Here is a 19067-nt window from a genome sequence, read left to right on the forward strand (position 1 = left end):
GAGCCCTTGTGTTGGGTTGTTGCCTCTGAATTATTTGTCTTTATTATTTTTTCTATTGTTTTGTAAATGACGACTTATACTTATTGACGACATGACTGCCTGTCCATGGATTATTCTTTATGGTTGATTGTGTATGGCTATGCTGTTTGACCTATGTGATTGTATGGATGAGTAGGGTTAAGGCCTCATTCAAGTGCTGGTCTATATTAATCACTAATTTAGGAAAACAGTCTTCCTTTTCTCCTTCTGTCTCTCTTTTTTTTTTTTTTTTGTGTATATATTGTGTATATATATATACACAAATATATATATTTGTGTATATATATATATATGTATTTGTTTTAGGTATGGCGATGCGTACCCGAGCATGATAGGAAGGTTGTTTATGAGGATACCATTTTCGCTGTAGCCAAACGAGAAAAGGAAGATGCCAAAGCTTTGAGAAAAAGAAACATGAAACGGTTGGCCCAAGTTTTAGATGCTATGACAGATATTACGTTTAAGACAACCTGGGAAGAGGCACAACAACTTTTGTTGGAAAATACGGAATTTTCTGAAAATACGGACCTGCTGGGTAAGCGTATTCTTATTCACTATGGTACAGCTATTCATTTAGTCTTTATTCTATTTCGCTCATTGTATTATAGATGGAGTGGACCGGAGGATAACTTTGCAGTAGCACCATCTAGCATAAGTAATTACACCTTGGACGCAACCGTATTCGGGTGGTGCGTTTGACCAATTGATAATGGGGCATTAGCAAATGCCACCCATCAATGTGTAGTCTGAAAAGCGATCAAAGAATATATGAGGGATTGCAATGTATGGTCCAAGAAGTGATCATTTAATCTATTCATATTTATCTACTGTTAGTTTCATTTGATTCATTGTAATATGGATTACAATCTAGCCTAATAACGCTTTTATAACTTTGTTTATAAATTAGCTTTTATAAATTATATTATTGTGCCATCGACTAAAATTTCAAATCTCAGTCCTTGGCCGAATTGCTTTCTGTAAGTAATGCCACCCGTGTTTAAATTTCCCGAGGACGAGTTTGTCCCAGTCATTGAGCTAGGTCTAGGTGACAAAGGTCCAGGATCAAGACTAGATGACGAACTAAGAATAACCCAAAATTTTTACAATGAGAACGACTTATGGCAGTAGGTAGAATGTTGTGAAGAATGAGACATTTTTTTTTTTTTATACGTGGCTATATTCAGGTTACAACTGCGACCAATTGGTAACATCGCTTATCGGGTTTACGGTGGCATTGACAAAAGCCACCAATGCGTGTTCTGAGAAGATCGTTTACTATGTACATATTAATTGACTCATTGTAATATGGATGGAGTTGTTCTACTGTTTTTAAATTCTCGAAGCCTGCTGAGAATTCATATTTGAAATAATTGTTTTAAAATGGTGTTTATTAATAGAGCAATTATTTTCTTGGCAATGCTTCAGTAGGCTCGGCAAGTGAGACCATGTTTCTCTTTCAATATCCTGAGCAAAAATGGATATTTTTTTCGAAGTTATTGCTTCCTCTATCATCAAAAAAATTAATTTTTTTTCCCCTGTAGTTTACGATTAAACTGATTTAGATAAGCTGTAACGTCTACCATGACATGAAAGTTTGGGATCCACTAATCGTCGATTAGTTGTGGATATTGAACGCCCTTCTCAAGGAGAAGGGCTAATTAATTTATGGAGAAAGGGATGCAAAACGTTTTGAAACGTCCCCTCTTGGTAACCAATGTACCTTGTTATGAAGCAGCATTCTTACTCTCCATTTCAAATAAAAAACGTTTGAATTGGTGATGATTAAGAGCTTTTGTTAAAATGGAGTTGATAATTGCAATCACTAAGTCTATAAATTTACAAATTTCTTCCAGGAACTGTTGCGCACGAAGCCTTTCTTGACGAATGGTAAACAACTATCTCGTGATTAATTTTTTCTTTCAAAATAGCAACAAACCTTTTTTCTTACCTCAGTCATACTTTTGGCCCCATCTGTTGAAATCAACAGAATATTATCGACGGGAATATGATGTTTATCCATAAACTCAATTACAGTACTTGCGATATCTTGTCACGTGTCTGATCTTTGAATGTTAATAATCCTAAAATTTCTTCCTTGGGGCCTGAATGAGACATAAGTGTTACAAAAAGTGAAACTTGTGCTGTATTATTTATGTAACAAGACTTGTCCACTGCTTTTGATAAAGCCGCAACCAATTTCAGATCTTCCATATGTTGTTTGTTTATATTCAAACAAATTTTAAATGTTCTATTTTTGATGATTTTGACAATAGTAACTTTTTAGTTCTTTTGAAAGTATATACTTTATTCTTAAAATCGTTTAGCTTGAACAAAAATTTTATACATGTTTTCGAATTATGAAAAAATTGTAATTTACAAAACAAGATGCAATTATTTTCTCATCAGTTTTTTTTCTTTTTTTTAATGAAAATATTATTGTTCCTTCCTTATTTGTGCCAAAACCGCACTTGAGGAACCAAAGAGCCACATGCGGCTCTAGAGCCGCACTTTGCCGACCACTGGGTTAACCTATAAGATATTTTATTATTGGGTGGAGCGTGGACTGCGCTTCGGTGCTGACAGTTATTTTTAAGTTTTAGATTCCTTGGAAGCTTCCTTTAGTTTGAAAAACTTTAACTTATAGTAGATATGGTTTTGTTCTTTTATCCAAGAGATGAAAATACTCCACTTTGTTTTTCATTCGCACTTATCATTGTATTTTGCCATAATGAGTTGCTCAGCCTATTCTGTTTGTAGGGATGCTTAAAATTGGGTGGGAGGGTTTTTCCCCGTCGAAACCTTAATTGCATTTCTGAAAATTTCGGGAAAGATACCATTGCTACATCAGTCTTTAAAGAATAAAATAGAAATATTTTATATGCCCTAATTAATGCTAAACGAGTTTGGAGCCTTTTAGAAGATTTTTAGTCTTCGTGGTCAAAGTGGTTCCATATCTCTCAAATAGCGGCCACCTCTGCAAGTTCTTTTTTAGTATAAAGCTTTGCGTGTTTTAATCTGTGCCACAAGAGGATGAGATTTGGCTTATGGCCACGAACAATATTTGTCCTTCTTGACTTCTACTTTTTAGCAAAAATGCAGTCATCTTACACCTTGTCTAATGTAAAGCGTGCAATGATTTTCAATCTATACCATTTGAGGCACAAGTTGGGTCCTGGCCCCTTTCATAAACCCCTTTCCTTTACCAACTTTTAAGCAGAAAAATATACATATTGCTGCTTGGTTGAAGCGGAAATGTGCAAGAGTTTTCGATCGGTAACGATTGAAGCCCAATCCGTATGAGGACGTATGATGACGTATGATAACGTATGGTAACGTCCCTACCGTATTCAGCAACCTTTTCGTCTCCTTCGACTGCCAACTTCCTAGCAGAACGTTAGAAATGTTTCACCTTTTTTGAAAAAATGATTCGCATAAGGAAGAATCTAGATGATCAGAGTAATAAACTGGCACATTCTCCCCTTCGAAACCCCTCCCTCCGTTCCGCCTCTGAATTCTCTGTGGAAAGGTATGCATGTTGCACGTTGCCTGAATGAAAATTGTGTGATTATTTCCAATCTGTATGTCAGGCAGAGAATAGGCCTTTGGTTACTTAAAAACGCCTCCTCTTTCACTACAAGAATTTTTATCCGTACGACAGAAGACACAAAGTAACGCTCCTAGACAATTCCCGTGGCCAGTTTTTCAGCAGAACGGTTGGCAGACTATTTTTTTTTTTACTGCTAGGCTGACGGGATATGAGAATAATGATTTTTAGTGGCGTATTTCCCTTATTTCTAATCTACTTGAAACTTGTGGAGCAATTAATTGTGGACCAAGTGGACAGAGCGGAAAGTTTTTTTTAAGGCTCATCAACCAACCTCAGCCACTTTTCCCATAATTTTTTTCACAATCACCTTAGATTTGGTAGCAGGGTACCTACAGCCAAGGTGACGTTAATCAAGAAATTTTAAACTTGAAATTCGCGATCCAGGCTTTAGTACACTTAAGTATTCATTGTTAGGGTGATTTCTCCTTTATCACAAAGAGTGACTTGTAAATGATAATCGTAAATCCTCTTCAGGGACGGGAGGATACATACTTGATGTAGTTTGTCTACCTTTCTATTCATTTTCACTACATTGTAGAATAGGCGGGCTTGTCTTCATGCAATGGGTAACTCAGGGTTTATTAATAATAATGGATCGCAATGGTGCAGCTAGGCGATTATTGGTAAAGTGTTTATAGTTTATATGAAAAATTAATGTGGATAGTATTTTGGAGTAAATTAGTGTATTCTTTGCTTTTAAAAGCTGCAGCTCTAGAAATAAGAAAAAGTAAAAAAAAAGTAAGTATGACGGCACTAGACCCTCAAGGTCTAAACCGGTGATGCTGATCTCCGTTTTGTGGACCTTTGGCCAGAAAGTGTAATGGAGAGTTGGGGGCCAGCTATCCTGTGCTTTCGCACTCCCTTACTGTTTACCTTCCCCAGATGTCTCCAGGTACCCATTTAGAGCTTGGTCGACTGTGGCTGAGCTTACAGAGTCACGCCACTGACCCTCGTCCCAAACCAAATAACCGGCCACGCCAGGAATCGAACCCGTGCCCCTCGGACAAAGGCTTTAGAAATATAAGTTAATTGTGTTGTGTTATGTTTTGGGGCAAAGTAATAAAGCAGTAGCTGTAACACATAATGAGTTTGTAGAGCTAACAACATTGGCTGAATCTTAAGAAATGCGAAATAGCACGGTTTCAGGAAAACAATGTAATTTTGACGTATTTTTTGGCGAAGGAAAGTTTCCTCTTCAATTTTTAAAAATTTTAAGGGCTGACAACTACGGCCTTCAATCGACCTTGAAGATACAAAGTTACTCCTGCAACCTTCTTGCCCAAAGGCTATTGCAGCACTTCTCCTTTTCCTAGCAATGGTCATTTTTGTTGTGTTATATCGTTATTTTTGACCATGTTAATTTGCTTTAGTGAGAATGGGAACCATAATTATCTAATTGTGGTTTTGATGAGTAACGCACTTCGATCTTGACGGGTTGTGATGAAGAATGATGATTTGTGACAGTTGTGCAAAAGGAAGTTCATCGGAAGAGAAAACTACTTATAAACAGATAATTTCAAGCCACCGGAGAGGCATCACGGGAATTTTGAAGTTGCTAAATCCTGTACTAACTTTAAATTGAAATCACTGCTCTCTATCTCAGAATGCAGTCGATGACCCGCAACTCGATTTTGTATATCCCTATTTCTCTTAGCACGAGACCCTTTTTCTTATAAGACGTCCGACGCCCTGTTCCCCTAAGCTGATTGGTACTAAATTATTTTGTTATGGAATTCACATTAAATCGATGTAACTACAATATAGGGTACTTAAGAAGCTATTAGAAAAAAAAAAACATCGTTTAACTCCAGTCCTGGTGAGTCGTGTAACTCCAGTTGTATGTTCGAGTCCTGATGTCGCTGATTCTTTGGTTTGGGGCGGGAGTCAATGATGTGACCCTGTAAGCTCAGCCAGAGTCGACCCTGCTCTAAATGGATACCTGGATAAATCTAGGGTAAAACACAGGAAGTGTCGGATGATTTGCCCCCAACCACGCATTGCGCTCCCGGCCGGAGGCATTGAATCACGAGATAGGTACCTTTGCAACGCACACCATTCGTCAGCATGCGAATAAATTTTTTTTTTTAACTTCAGGCTTAGGGTGTATTCTACTATCCTCTTAAATTTAGTTCTACACTTGTAATATCTATTTAATTTTGGTCTAGACTTGTTAATATTTATGTTTATATAGATTAATATAAAGCTTCAAGTCTTCTTAGGTATATTTGTTCTATTAAATATAACTTAAGCCCCGCTCTAACTGGTGCAACAGTTTTTACTAATTGCCTCATAACAGTAATAAGAATCATTCATCTGGGCATTCATCTTGGGCAATAACGTGAAGGGGCAAATAGCTCTAATAACGCTAAAGCAGAAAGTTGTCCTATTTCCTTATTCATCTGAGCGATTAAGCAATACCTGGTTACATGTTTAGAATGGCTGTTGCTTCAGAGGAATAAGGATGGTGTGGAAAAGACAAAAAATACTTCCCGAAATTGATGAATAAGATGTCTAATGTTTACAATCTTTTTGAACAGTATTAGACCAGTTAAGACGGGGCTCAGTGAGCAGTTTTTTTGTGTGTGTTAGAATATGTATACATGACCTACCATGTTCTAAATTGTTCCAAACTCTTTTTCCAAACTGTGTTATTCATTCAGGTTACTCCACAACCAACAGTGTTCAAATCACTTTATGTCTGGACAGGGCGGTGTGAGGCCAGCATTGGTGAGTCATAAAACCAAAAAATCTTGTACATTTAGTTCTGGGTTTGGGAATCCTTGGGGGTGGAGCTGGTTCAGTTTTAGTGAATGAGTCCTTTTTTATGGAAATTAACGCATCCGGGGAATAAGACACTATGATTTTTCATCTGTCTTTGAAACTACCATTAGACGTAGCATAAATTTTGTATAGTTTTGTTTTGGGGTTTCAGAGTCCTAGAGGGGCTGAATAATGTTCATGGGTGGAATGAGGTTTTTTCATTAGCCGCAAATTGACGCATTTTAAGATTGACGTAGTACTTTTTTTTTGGTCTAATCACTTAACAACACTACTGGTAATTATGATGTTTTAATGAAAATATTTTCTATGTCTCTTACTTTAGTAGTGTAGGTTGTATTATTATATGAGCCCTTTTATATCTGATGGTATTTAAATATGTATTTTATTTAAATACTCGTTTTTTGTTACGCATCTATGCATTTTTTTTGCTAGCTCTAAGCTTCTGCCGTCCTGGAATAATACATGTTCCATGACAAGTTATCGAGGGGTCGCCCATTGTACGCCACCTGGTGTAAATCTCTGAGTGCCATGTAAGTCGCACAGTTCCACTACGTGTTGTGTCGTCCCCGCAACGCTTGGTAATGCTCTACCAAATTGGGCTCACTTTCACCACGCACTGAACGTGCCACCTGGTATACGTGTTTTCTGAAAGTTGGTGACCCTTCGCAAGTTGCTAAAAACTTCGTTTCGGTTTAGGCGCGTACCTAATGATATTGAATGCCTGTATTATTTTTTGCCAAAAACTCGCAAATTTTTAGATTAATGTTAATGGTTCGTTTTAAAAGTACTTATCAATATCTCTAATTCCATTTTGGTGGCGTGCTTGTAACTGAATTAAATAAAAAAACAAGTTTTTTTTAACTGAAAGTAAGGAGCAACATTAAAACTTAAAACGAACAGAAAATACTTCGTATATGAAAGAGGCTGCTTCCTCATCAACGCCCCGCTCTTTACGCTAAAGTTTGACTCTTTCTCTCAATTCTTCTTTTTAAAACAGTAAAAAACTTTAGCGTAAAGAGCGGGGCGTTGATGAGGAAGCAGCCTCTTTCATATACGAAGTATTTTCTGTTCGTTTTAAGTTTTAATGTCGCTCCTTACTTTCAGTTAAAAAAAACTTGTTTTTTTTATTTAATTTCTGAACGTTTTTGAATCAATGCATGTTTTGATTTTGGCTCTCCGCAGAGGAATAATTAAAACGAAATTTGCATATTTTTTTTGGCTAAATGGCTTTCTCATAATTTTGATCGAATGATTTTGAGAAAAAAAGAGCGGGGGAGGAAGCCTAGTTGCCCTCCGATTTTTTGGTCAATTAAAAAGGCAACTAGAACTTTTAATATTTTACGAATATTTTTATTAGTAAAAGATTTACGTAACTTATAAATTAGCTTACGTAAAGAACTTTTGTATTCTCATATTTTTATTACATATATGAGGGGGTTCGCCCCCTTGTCAGATCCTCGCTCTTTACACTAAAGCTTAAATTTTGTCCCAATTCATTAAGAATGATCCCAGAATCACAAAAGCCGTAGAATAAATAGTTGAAATTACTAAAAATACTTTAACGTAAAGAGCGAGGTATTAGGAGGAGGTGAGCCCCTCAAATGGGTAATAATTTCTGTTTGTTTTAAGTTTTAATGCTCTTCCTTACTTCCAGCTGAAAGAACTTTTTCATATTTATTGTTTCATTGTGTTTTTAAATAATGCTAGTAAATCCTGCGCTCCCTTCATGGAGATTTTCTTCCCCCATGACAAATTATCGATGGAAAGTTCCCCCAGCATATCCCCCTCTTCTCAACCCCTCCCCCAACCAAAAAAATCCTCCTGAAAACGCCTGTACACTTCCCAATAACCATTACTATATGTAAGCATTGGTCAAAGTTTGTAACTTGTTGCCCCTCCCATGGGGACTGTGGGGGAGTAAGTCGTCCCCAAAGACATAGTTATAAGGTTTTTCGACTACGCTGAATAAAATGGCTATCTCAGAATTTTGATCCGTTGACTTTGGTAAAATAATTAGCGTGGGAGGGGGCCTAGGTGCCCTCCAATTTTTTTGGTCACTTCAAAAGGGCACTAGAACTTTTCATTTCCGTTAGAATGAGCCCTCTTGCAACATTCTAGGACAACTGGGTCGATACGATCACCCCTGGGGAAAAAAAACAAATAAACAAATAAACACGCATCCGTGATCTGCCTTTTAGCAAAAAATACAAAATTCCACATTTTTGTAGATAGGAGCTTGAAACTTCTACAGTAGGGTTCTCTGATACCCCGAATCTGATGGTGTGGTTTTCGTTAAGATTCTATGACTTCTAGGGGGCGTTTCTTCCTATTTTCTAAAATAACGCAAATTTCCTCAGGCTCGTAACTTTTGATGGGTATGACTAAACTTGATGAAACTTATATATTTAAAATCAGCATTAAAATGCGATTCTTTTGATGTAGGTATTGGTATCAAAATTCCATTTTTTAGAGTTTTGGTTACTATTGAGCCGGGTCGCTCCTTACTACAGTTCGTTACCACGAACTGTTTGATCCTTTGTATCTGAACCACCGTGCAAGAGAACCCCTGTTTAACTGAACCCCCTTGCAACTGAATCCTCGTTCGATACCTTACACTATCCTTGGGTAAAAGAAAAGTTAGAATTTTTACATGTTGAACCTTGTTGAGTTGTTTTGTTTTTTTTTAGTCATGGTGTAAAAAACTGTCAAGAGGATTCATAAAAAAGTTCTGGTTGATGCTGTATGTCTCCTCCCTATCAGTGTTGGAAAAATACCCCCCTGAAAAATATGAGGTGGTTCAGACGCACGAGTACGGTGGTTCAGTTGTACGAGGGTTCAGTTGCATGTAAGTTCAGCTAAATGGGGCTGAGTTGCACGAGGGTTTAGTTAAATAGGATTTAGATGCAAGAGGGTTCTGATGTACGGTGCTTCAGTTGCAGGATGATTCAGTTGCTTGGGGTTTAGTTACAGTTATAATCGGTTCAGTTGTAATCGAACCGATTTCGGTAATGATTTACTACTATTTGTTTATTTTGTCGTTAATAAAAGTTAAAGTTTAAACGGAATCTATCGTTTTGCAATAATTTTTTGTCGATAAAGTAATATAGACGCTTGACAGTGAGGCCGGGCTAAATTGAAGGTATGGCTAATTAGAAACATTCTACTTTTATTTAGGCGTTGACCTATTTTTGAGCGCGTACAATAGTTTTTTTGCTAAAAAAAGAATATAAATAATTTTTTTTAGGCATTAATGTTGTTTATCAATATTTGCCAAAACTGGTTGGTTATTCCAACGGCATGGGGGAATATTTCTCCAATTTTTAAATTGGAAAAAAATACTACCTCCTATAAAACTAAAAATAACAGCAATTGTTTTGGTAAATCTCCCATCCACCATCGAACAAAATTTGTTTGATAAAAAACACAGTTTTACTCCCAAATTATTGAATTTGTATGGACACCATGTGTTTTTTTTTTTTAATTAATTTTTTTTAAATTAATTAAATTTAATTAAATTCACATCAGGTGGCAAGGAGCGGGAATGGACCTTGGAGCAACCCTGGAAATGCGTTTTTTTCTTTAGGAGCAATCTTGGTTCGGGGCTCTAGGAATTTTGTTTTCTGCAATACTCACCAAAGTTTGACTACGGTAATGACTTGCAACTGTTTTGTTTTTGTCATATGTAAAGTTTTGACCTTTAAAAGGAAGCAATTTCTGTCTGTGAATGTTATTAGATGAAAAATGACATGGGTGTTGAACATTGGGACAGGGCTAAAATCGATGTAGGATAGGGTCAAATCAGGCATCGATCAAGGGGTGAACATCGATACTAATTTTGTATTGATGGATATGCGTTTTTTTTTTAATAAAAGTGACACATATTGAGGTTAAGGCTGTTAGGTTGAGGGGAAAGTTATTTTACTAGTAGGGGAGTTATAAAATCAAAATTCCTCATATCTTTAGTTCAACTATTGGGGATTTTGGGGGAGCTTAAATAGTTTCTATCCTGTATTTGGAAATAATGTATACTGGGAATAACGGGGAGATTTTTTTCCTTCTGCGTGTGTAGGTAGGTATTACCAATAGGTATTAGTAAACGAAAATTTGGTACGTTTAGTTCTGGAGTTGGAGAATCATGAGGGAGCTAACTCATTTTAGATGAATATGAGTTTTTTAAAAGTAGCTCAAAATTGATGCATATTGAAAATATATTTTTTTTCTTTTGGCTGAGCCATTATATTACCAACTGTCGTTAGTTTAATTCTTAGGTATGGGAATCCTTGGGAACAGGCTTATTTTCAGGTGTAAATGAGTTTTTTAATTCAAGTGACAAATATGGAGACTAAGGGTCTGGTCTTAAGTTACTGAACTACGTCTTTATTTAGATAGAATGTTTTAATTTATGCATTTATCTCTTTATTCTAATAAACTCTACGCTTCCACTGTTCAAATTAAAATACATTCTCTCTAAATGAAATTTTTCGAGCAGCAAGGGGGATTCTGTTTTGATCTAGCTGCTGTTCTAGCAGCAAATGTTTATAATGTTTTTTGCAAAAAAGTGCAAATTGTTCAAATAAATGCTTTTAATAATGTGAACTAATTAAATATTTTTTATACGTCGCATCTCAAAATTTGTTCTCATCTAGCGCTGTCATTAATAGCTGTAATTTTAGCGACAAAAGCAAACAACGCTCGTATATGCAGTCGAAACCGACACCTGTCTGTGATTTTCAATTCCTCGAGACGTCTTTTCTTCGACATTCGAGAAACAAAATAAACAAAACTAAAAAAGTAGAAAAAAGAGCCAAAATCTTAAACTTACACCAAAAGATGGCTCTTCTGTCATTTTTTTCTCCTTTTTCCTTTTGTTTTTGTCGGTAAAAATTGTCGCAACTTATTAATATGTTAAGTAGAATTTGACAGTAATCCAAATAACCAATAAGGAAATACGTAAACAGACTTAACTCTTAACTTTTAACTCTTAGCGAAAAATATATTTTTGACGTTTTTTCTTCTTTTTCCATGTCTGCGGTACGAATAAGCAATTGTGGTACTTGCCTATACCAATCCAATACCAATACCATGAATACAACTACAGACCGATGGCTCATAGTTGAGACAAAAAATATAGATTTAGGTTTCCAGGGAATATTTTGTGACTTTTCATGTTCAGATACATAAGGCTATGTATATTCTGTTTAACCATGGCGTAGACAATAAGTAGCTCTCCGACATCACCAGTCGATAATACTGAGGTCGATTCACCTACATAATCTAAATGATATTGCTAGCGGGTGTATACGCCACTGACTGATATATAGCTTTCAAGGGAAATACGTCGAGTTGGATATCCTAACTTTGGAGCGGCTCTTATCCTAACTTTGGAGTGGACATGACAAATCAATACATTCTGGCTGATAAGTATATATGATACATTTTATTCGATTCCTCAAAAATAACTAGTTTATTTTGATTTTGGACAGCTATGATTAATGACGAGACTTTAGGTGCATTTTTAATTATGTTCTACTTATAAATTAGGTAGATATAAACTTTCCAGAAATCTAAATAGATGTTCCTCGTTGCTTACCGAGGTAAGTCCTTTTCGTTTTATTTATGCCTAACATCTACTGATCTATGCTGTCTTTTTTGTGAAAATGGTGAAGTCTGTAAGCTTTTTTTGTTGTACCCCAGAGCGCCAGGAGAATGAGTTTTCTATGATATTATAGAAAAAAGTATACTTTTGAAAACCATAAAGCAAAAAAAAGCTCTTTCAAATGAAACAATAGTCGAGCATAAGATTTGGAGAGGTGGTTGGGCACTGACCTAACTCCCCGTTCTTTACGCTAAAGTTAATCGTTGACCGACTATGCTTTAGCTCTCCATAAGATTTCCAGTTAAGCACTGGATGTACTTTAGCATGAATACTGGATGGCCGGGGAAATGTAAGGGTGTTGGTAGTCCTTTTTATTTACAGAATGATTCCTGTTTGTTTTGAATTTTGATGTTCCTCTTAATTTCCATATTGAACTATACCTGTTGAGTTTTCTGGTCAATTCCTTGTCATTCTCGTAGTAAAGGTTGTCCTTCCTTAGGAGGTATTTTTTCATTTTTCGAAATTAATGATTAAAGTTTCTGCCGCGAAACATTGACGCAGTGATGAAGGGTCCCAGGGATGAAAAATGGCATGGAACACTTGGAAGACTATAGGTTCTATCACTATATTGGCTCTATGACTATCTACCTTGGTTCTACTGCCCTAGGATTGACGCATGGACGGATTAGATAGACATAACTATTAACAAATGAACTAACATCATTTTTATACAATCCTAATAAGGGGAGGGGGGCTATTAATGCCATAATTGCCTCTCACTCAATTGGACTATCTGTCTTGGCTTTTTCTACAATTAGCCATTATAGGCGTTGAAATTTTCTGTTTGGAGGTTCCTTGGCTTCCAAAATTTGAGGGTGCACCTTCTTCAATACCGGATCGATTTAGGGGATATTTCTCCTTTTTCCAGAATGATTCGAGTTTAGTCATGCTAAGAACCTCTAATGGGTACATTTTACTTAATAGGCTTCACGGTAGTTACTTCTGTAGGCTTCATGGCTTCATGGAGTTTGGGTTACTGTTGCCGCGAGTACCTCATTAGTTACTGTTCATTAACGCGAACTGTTGATGCTTTAAAGCTAATCATTTTCGTTCGAATTGTTTGTCAGAAAGTCTTCTTCTTCTCCTAGAAGAAGAATGTTGGAAAATGAAGTCATCCATTGTAACATCGACTTATAAAATCTGACTGGAATATCCGTGTTTAATTTTAAACCGAACGTGTTTAATTCGAACGTTACAAATAATCTCTGGTCCTCTCTAGTAGCAAATTTTTATTGGACTCGCGGGAAATCGCTTTCCAAAATAGAGCTTGCAGGTAAACGTTATTTACGTTGTGCGAAAGTATACTAGGCTGAAAAATAGGCTTTCTAACGATTCAGTCTTACGTCGCATATAAAGTTTTATGATAAAACAAAGGAAAAAAGGGTGCTTTTTGCAATGACAAATTATAACTAACCTTAATAAGAGCGAGTGCTTCGTGACGTCATTTGTAGCTGACATTAATTAAGAATCCCAAAATATAATTTTAGATACTGTTCAGGTCTAATTCAAAGGTAGACCATTTTTAAACGGGAGACGGAAAGAAATTGCTAGAAGATGTGCCTCAAGCTACTTTGTCCTTTATGGGTAGGTAGTAAATTAGGGTTGAAGGCAAGTAGTGTAGTTCACCCTCTAGCTGTGTCGTTTGAAATAAAAAAAGCTTTAATTATCGCTTAAGAGCAACAATTCTTAAACAAAAATTTGCAAAAAAAGGAATGTTTTTATGAATCATGTCTTTAATTCTATTAGTACAATAGTGGCAAAATTCTATTAGATGAATTCTACTAATATTATATTCCATTAAAACTTATTGTCATGCACTGATCATACCTCCATGTCAGGGAGGTACGCAAGGAGAGGGGCTGACCCCCTCTAATCTTCCGGGCACTTCTTATTCAAATAATCGATAACTTCAATTGTTTTTCTTATCGACCCTCTCTATATATAAAAAAACAACAACAAAAAAACAGCAGTATTACCTTTGGCTGAAACCGCCAAAACAAGGTAGGAGAACTGAGGTCAATGATGTAGTTCAAAGAAAAGTAGGAAAACGTTTTCGTTGATGTGTACTACCCTCTTTATGCCCATGAGGACCAAAAATGTAAACTCATTGCAATTTAAATACATTGCAATTAAAGACATTGCAATTAAATATATATATATATATATATATATATATATATATATATATATATATATATATATATATATATATATATATATATGTGTATATAGGGCTTTAAATTTAAAATATATTTTTATTCCATATTAACAAATGCCTGAAAATCGGTTAGTGACATAACATAAAAAAATAGAAAAAAAAACAACAAATGACAAAAAACAATTCAGAGAGTAAAAAAAAATGCTTCCGTTTAAGAATAGTTATATCTTTTTAACTTTTTTTAGCCTTTTCTCGTTTGTAGTTTATCCCTAGACTTTGCTTCTACTTTCAAAACGAAATAACAGTCACAAAAACCTTGTGCTTTGCTTTATTAACGTTTGGCTGCTTTTTGGCTTATGCTTTCTCGTTTTTCTGGGAATAACTGATTCAACTTAACCTTATTTTTATTTTTACTTGCTATATACATCTTTTTCAGCTATGGACAAAATTGATGCTCTGATTGTCTTTGAGGATCATATAAGAGAATTAGAATCGGAGGAAAACGAAGAAAGAGAAAGGGAAAAACGTAGACAGAAGAGAGTCCAAAGAAAAATACGTGATAGTTATCAAGTAAGTAGCTACTAGTTTTGTCAAATCTTTCTGTATTTTCGCTTTCAGTTTTCAACGAATAAAATTTTGATTGTCTGTCCCCCATACCTGAAAATTCTGTTATAGAGCATATCATTATTGGTATTCTAATAAATCATGAAAACTTCAGTGAAAAATGTAATAGTAAAGATTAATAAATATCGCCGCCTGTGGGAGTCGAACCCTTGAACTCTCTGTAACTAGGTAAAGCTTCTTCCCATAAACTAAGAGAGCTACCAAAAATGTTTTCAAATATATTTTTGTGCAAATTTTATCCTGGATACAATTTCTTGAGTTCATTGATTTACTGAGTATTTTGTTCTATTGGCCTTTTTTCCACCAAAACTCAAAATATGAAGCCAAACGAAATTTATTTTCAATTTTTGCTTAATGCACGCAGTTTTTGAGCTGCCAGTTTAGCATTTGATACTAAATCTCCATTTGTGCTTATTTTCTATTTGGTTTTAATCCTTTTATTAATAATTTATTTACGGGTTTTTATATTATTTTTCTTCTTTTAATTCTACTATAGAAACTCTGTATAGAGACAAGTAACCCATCTTTTTAAAACAAGATTGATTCTTTTGTGAGAAATCCAAAGGCAGTAAAAAGAACGAGAATTTGAACATTGATATTTACTGACTGTGTCTTGCTCTTTAATTGAACTTCACCTGTCTTCTCATTATGTTGTTATCTCGTTTCTGACCCCCGCAATTTTCCCCTACCTCAAACATATTCCTGTCAGCTGGCATAGAACTAATCTTGCCTAGGGTTGATTGCTAAATTTTCTAGATTATAACTGTTTTAGTGGACTGCTAGATTGTGCTTTTAGTATTTCTCTCACAACTTTTGTGTGTCTTCACGTTTCTTCCTTTTTTTTCTGTGAAACGACTGATGCAAGCACATACATGAATTGTTGACCGTTAGATTCCCCCCCCCTCCTTGAAATTTAAATACTCTAGTAATATCCCCTGTGATTTGAACATAATTTGTGTGTTATTCTACCCCCCCCCCAATGTTGTGCCATTTGAAAAATATGTTGTAATAACTCCAAATATTGTGCAAGTGGCCATGTGTGTGCTAGGACTAGATGACCCATTAAAAGCACAGAACTGTTCGTATCAGATCAGTAAGAAAAATAAGTAGCTTAATCAGTAAGCAGCAAAAAAGTAAAAAAATGGGATCGAGTATAAAAAGAAAATAATTACTCCCCACTGATAGCATAACATTATGAACATAAAGCTGTTACTTTTACTTTTGTCAGTACCAAGGCCCTGTCCAGGGGGATTGTTAGGGAGTTTGGACCCCCCCCCCCCGAAATATTTTTCTTACTCGTAGAAACGTAAAAAAACGGGATCTAGTTAAAGAAAAATTACCATGGGATATAAGGCTCGTAAGTTCGACTCCCCACTGATGGCCATTTTATTGTATTTTTAACTATCTTTTTAATTTTTTTTAGAATAACCACAATTATGTTCTCTATAAATATTATGATCATAAAGCTGTTATTTTTACTTCTATCATTGCTGATGCCGTATCTGGGGCGGGGGGGGTTGGGACTCCCCTCCCCAAAATGTTTGTCTGACTCGTAAAAACGTAACAAAAATGGATATAAACAAATTCATCATTCATTTTTTACTGTTTTTGTGCCCCCCCCCCCCCTCCCGAAAAAAGTCCTTATGTAAAACACCCCCCAAAAAAATCATGGACACAGGCCAGGTCATTACAATTATTTTTCTACGACAAATTACCCATAATAGACAGAAGTTTTAGATCGTATTCAAAATAGAAGACAACCAATCCAAAATAAAAAAATTTAAAATATCCCTGCAAACTGAAAGTGGAAAAGGACAGGAACACTGAAAGAGTTGACAACACTGATGCCAGTTTAGTCACTTTCATTGTAATTCTTTGAGGCTGATGATCCTAGCTTGAGGGGGTAGGTGGTGTATGATCGCAAATCCAGATTCTTTTTGAGAGCTACCAGCAACTTTACTATTTTAGGTCTCCCGCTACTTCTTATTTTAGTAAGCAATGCTGTCTGTGGACACTTATTATCTTATTTTTCTGCTGTTACTTTTCACATAGCCGGAAATCATCTATTGATGAAGAATAGGGGCGGATATTTGAACTTAACATACAGGAAATATATACAGGGAAATAAAAAAGGACTATGATATTAAAATGATGTATTTTTATGGTTTTCCAAGTTTGAAATATCGGACCTTTTAGGTAAAGATGATGTCTGTCTACTGAGCAGTGTCTATTTGTATTTCAGTAGACAAATTCAAAGATTTTTTGCAATTTAACTTGGAAGTATTATTATGAGGACAGCGATAAATTAAGTAAATCTATACATTTTAATATATGCACAGAGATTAGTCACATTGATAAAGAAATTGACGATTCAATAATAAAATATACCCGAAAATCAACAAAATCAAGCATCTGAATTCCCCGCATCTGATTTATCAGAAACGACTTCACATTCTGATGCTTTTTTCTTTCTTGCTTCTGTCTAACCTAGCACACTTAAAAAATCAATGTATTAAAATATTATTTTAAAATAGGGGAGTTGGTATAGGACAGAGGGAGGGGGTCTTATAGGTTTTTGAGAAAAGGGGTTGTGGGTCTATTACTTGAGACTAAATGGCTGTCTGGTATAAATATTCAAATCTTTGAGGTTTTAGCTTCTTCTTCTCAATTTTTTGAAAGAGAAGGGGTGCTCTAGCAATTTGTAGGGGATTGATCCCCTTAAACCATTATCTATGTTCTGACATTATTTTCGTCAAGAAAATAGGGTATAAAACCGAAAAAATAATCATTTCATTTCTTTATTTTCAGTTGTTGTTAGATGAGTTACACGAGCAGGGAAAATTGACTTCGATGTCACTCTGGGTGGAGCTTTATCCGATTTTGAGTTCTGATATCCGTTTTTCTGCAATGCTTGGCAACCCTGGCTCATCTCCGCTAGATTTATTTAAATTCTATGTTGAAGATTTGAAATCCCGTTTCCATGATGAAAAGAAGATTATCAAAGAAATACTGAAAGAAAGAAATTTTGAAGTTGAAGTAAGCGAAATTTTAGTTTTATTTCGTTTTAGAATTTTCATTGTTTTCATGGAACTCTATGTCTTTTAAACATGTTCAGTCTACTTTTTCAAATTCTACAAGAATAAAAAAAACGTAGAAATATTTTACAAAGTCCCGGTACAAGAACCGGTTCAGGTAAAACTTCGTTCACTCTTTAGTGGTAAGGCTGCTAATAAATTTGAAGTCAAACTTTGGCTACAAGGTCATCAATTTTTTAAGAACCTGTTTTTTTAAGAAAAACATTTTTAAGAACCAGTTTGGTTAAAATCTTATCAGCTCTTGAGCGGTAGGAATCCCATTCAATTTTGGGCCGCAAAACCATCGTCATTTAAGAATCAGTTTTATATTTTAAAGAATAATTTCAAAAACTAGTTTGAGGAAAATTTTAAGAATTAGCTCAGGTGAAAATTTATAAGCTTTGCAGCGGTAATTATTCAGTTTTATCCAGTTTTTCTTTAGTTTTTGCTATTATTTCTTCCCGGTTACCATTATTTATTTCTCATGTAAGAGCCGACTCAAGTAAAATGGGGACTAGAGTTCCTCCCCCTCCCCTGGAAATTTCCCACCCACTGAAACTTTCCTCAGAAAATTCCCTCATGCGCTAAATTGAGTAGTCATAGAGAAAGTACAAGACGGGCACCTCAAAGTGTTGATCAGATGTCTTAAGGGGTAAAAAAGGGACCAGATATCCTATTTGGTTTTAGGACAGGGGCTGGTTGTTCTCCAGTCACTTTCGAGTTTAAAAAGAGGTCTAAAACTCTCAATTTCCGATCAAATTAGCGTCCTCCGAACTTTTTACGACTGTGAGGAGGGGAGTTGATGATGAGGCAGGGGCATCCTCCCTCCTATAAGGAATAAATTCTGTCCATCGGTGGGTTTAATGTCACTCTTTATTTTCATAATAATAGCATAGACCGGAAATATTCTTTGAGATCAAGAGGGACTATACATCAATTTCTACCTCAACCTCCCCTTTCTTAGAACTAATTTTGTGTTTATCTGAAGGCTCAGTGAGAGTTAGGATGTTTTTGCATTAAAATGTACCCCTTCAGGCATTTACCCGTCTCCCTACCTACAAAACGATCAGGGAACCCTATTGCAGAGGTTTATATTTCTCATCTACAGAAATTTGGAATTTTGTATTT

General features: G+C 35.5%; 1 protein-coding gene across 4 annotated transcripts in view; it reads left to right on the forward strand.

Annotated features, from left to right (window-relative positions):
* The window catches only part of LOC136039601 (pre-mRNA-processing factor 40 homolog A-like), a 122108-nt gene that overhangs the window by 40031 nt on the left and 63010 nt on the right, over positions 1–19067 (forward strand). For all 4 annotated transcript variants that reach the window (XM_065723471.1, XM_065723470.1, XM_065723472.1 and 1 more), the window contains exons 8-10: positions 346–574; positions 14678–14811; positions 17674–17901. In XM_065723471.1, coding sequence (XP_065579543.1) covers positions 346–574; positions 14678–14811; positions 17674–17901 — 591 coding nt within the window. The remainder of the gene's footprint in view (positions 1–345; positions 575–14677; positions 14812–17673; positions 17902–19067) is intronic.

Source organism: Artemia franciscana, chromosome 19 (assembly GCF_032884065.1).
Source record: "Artemia franciscana chromosome 19, ASM3288406v1, whole genome shotgun sequence".
Taxonomy (NCBI): domain Eukaryota; kingdom Metazoa; phylum Arthropoda; class Branchiopoda; order Anostraca; family Artemiidae; genus Artemia; species Artemia franciscana.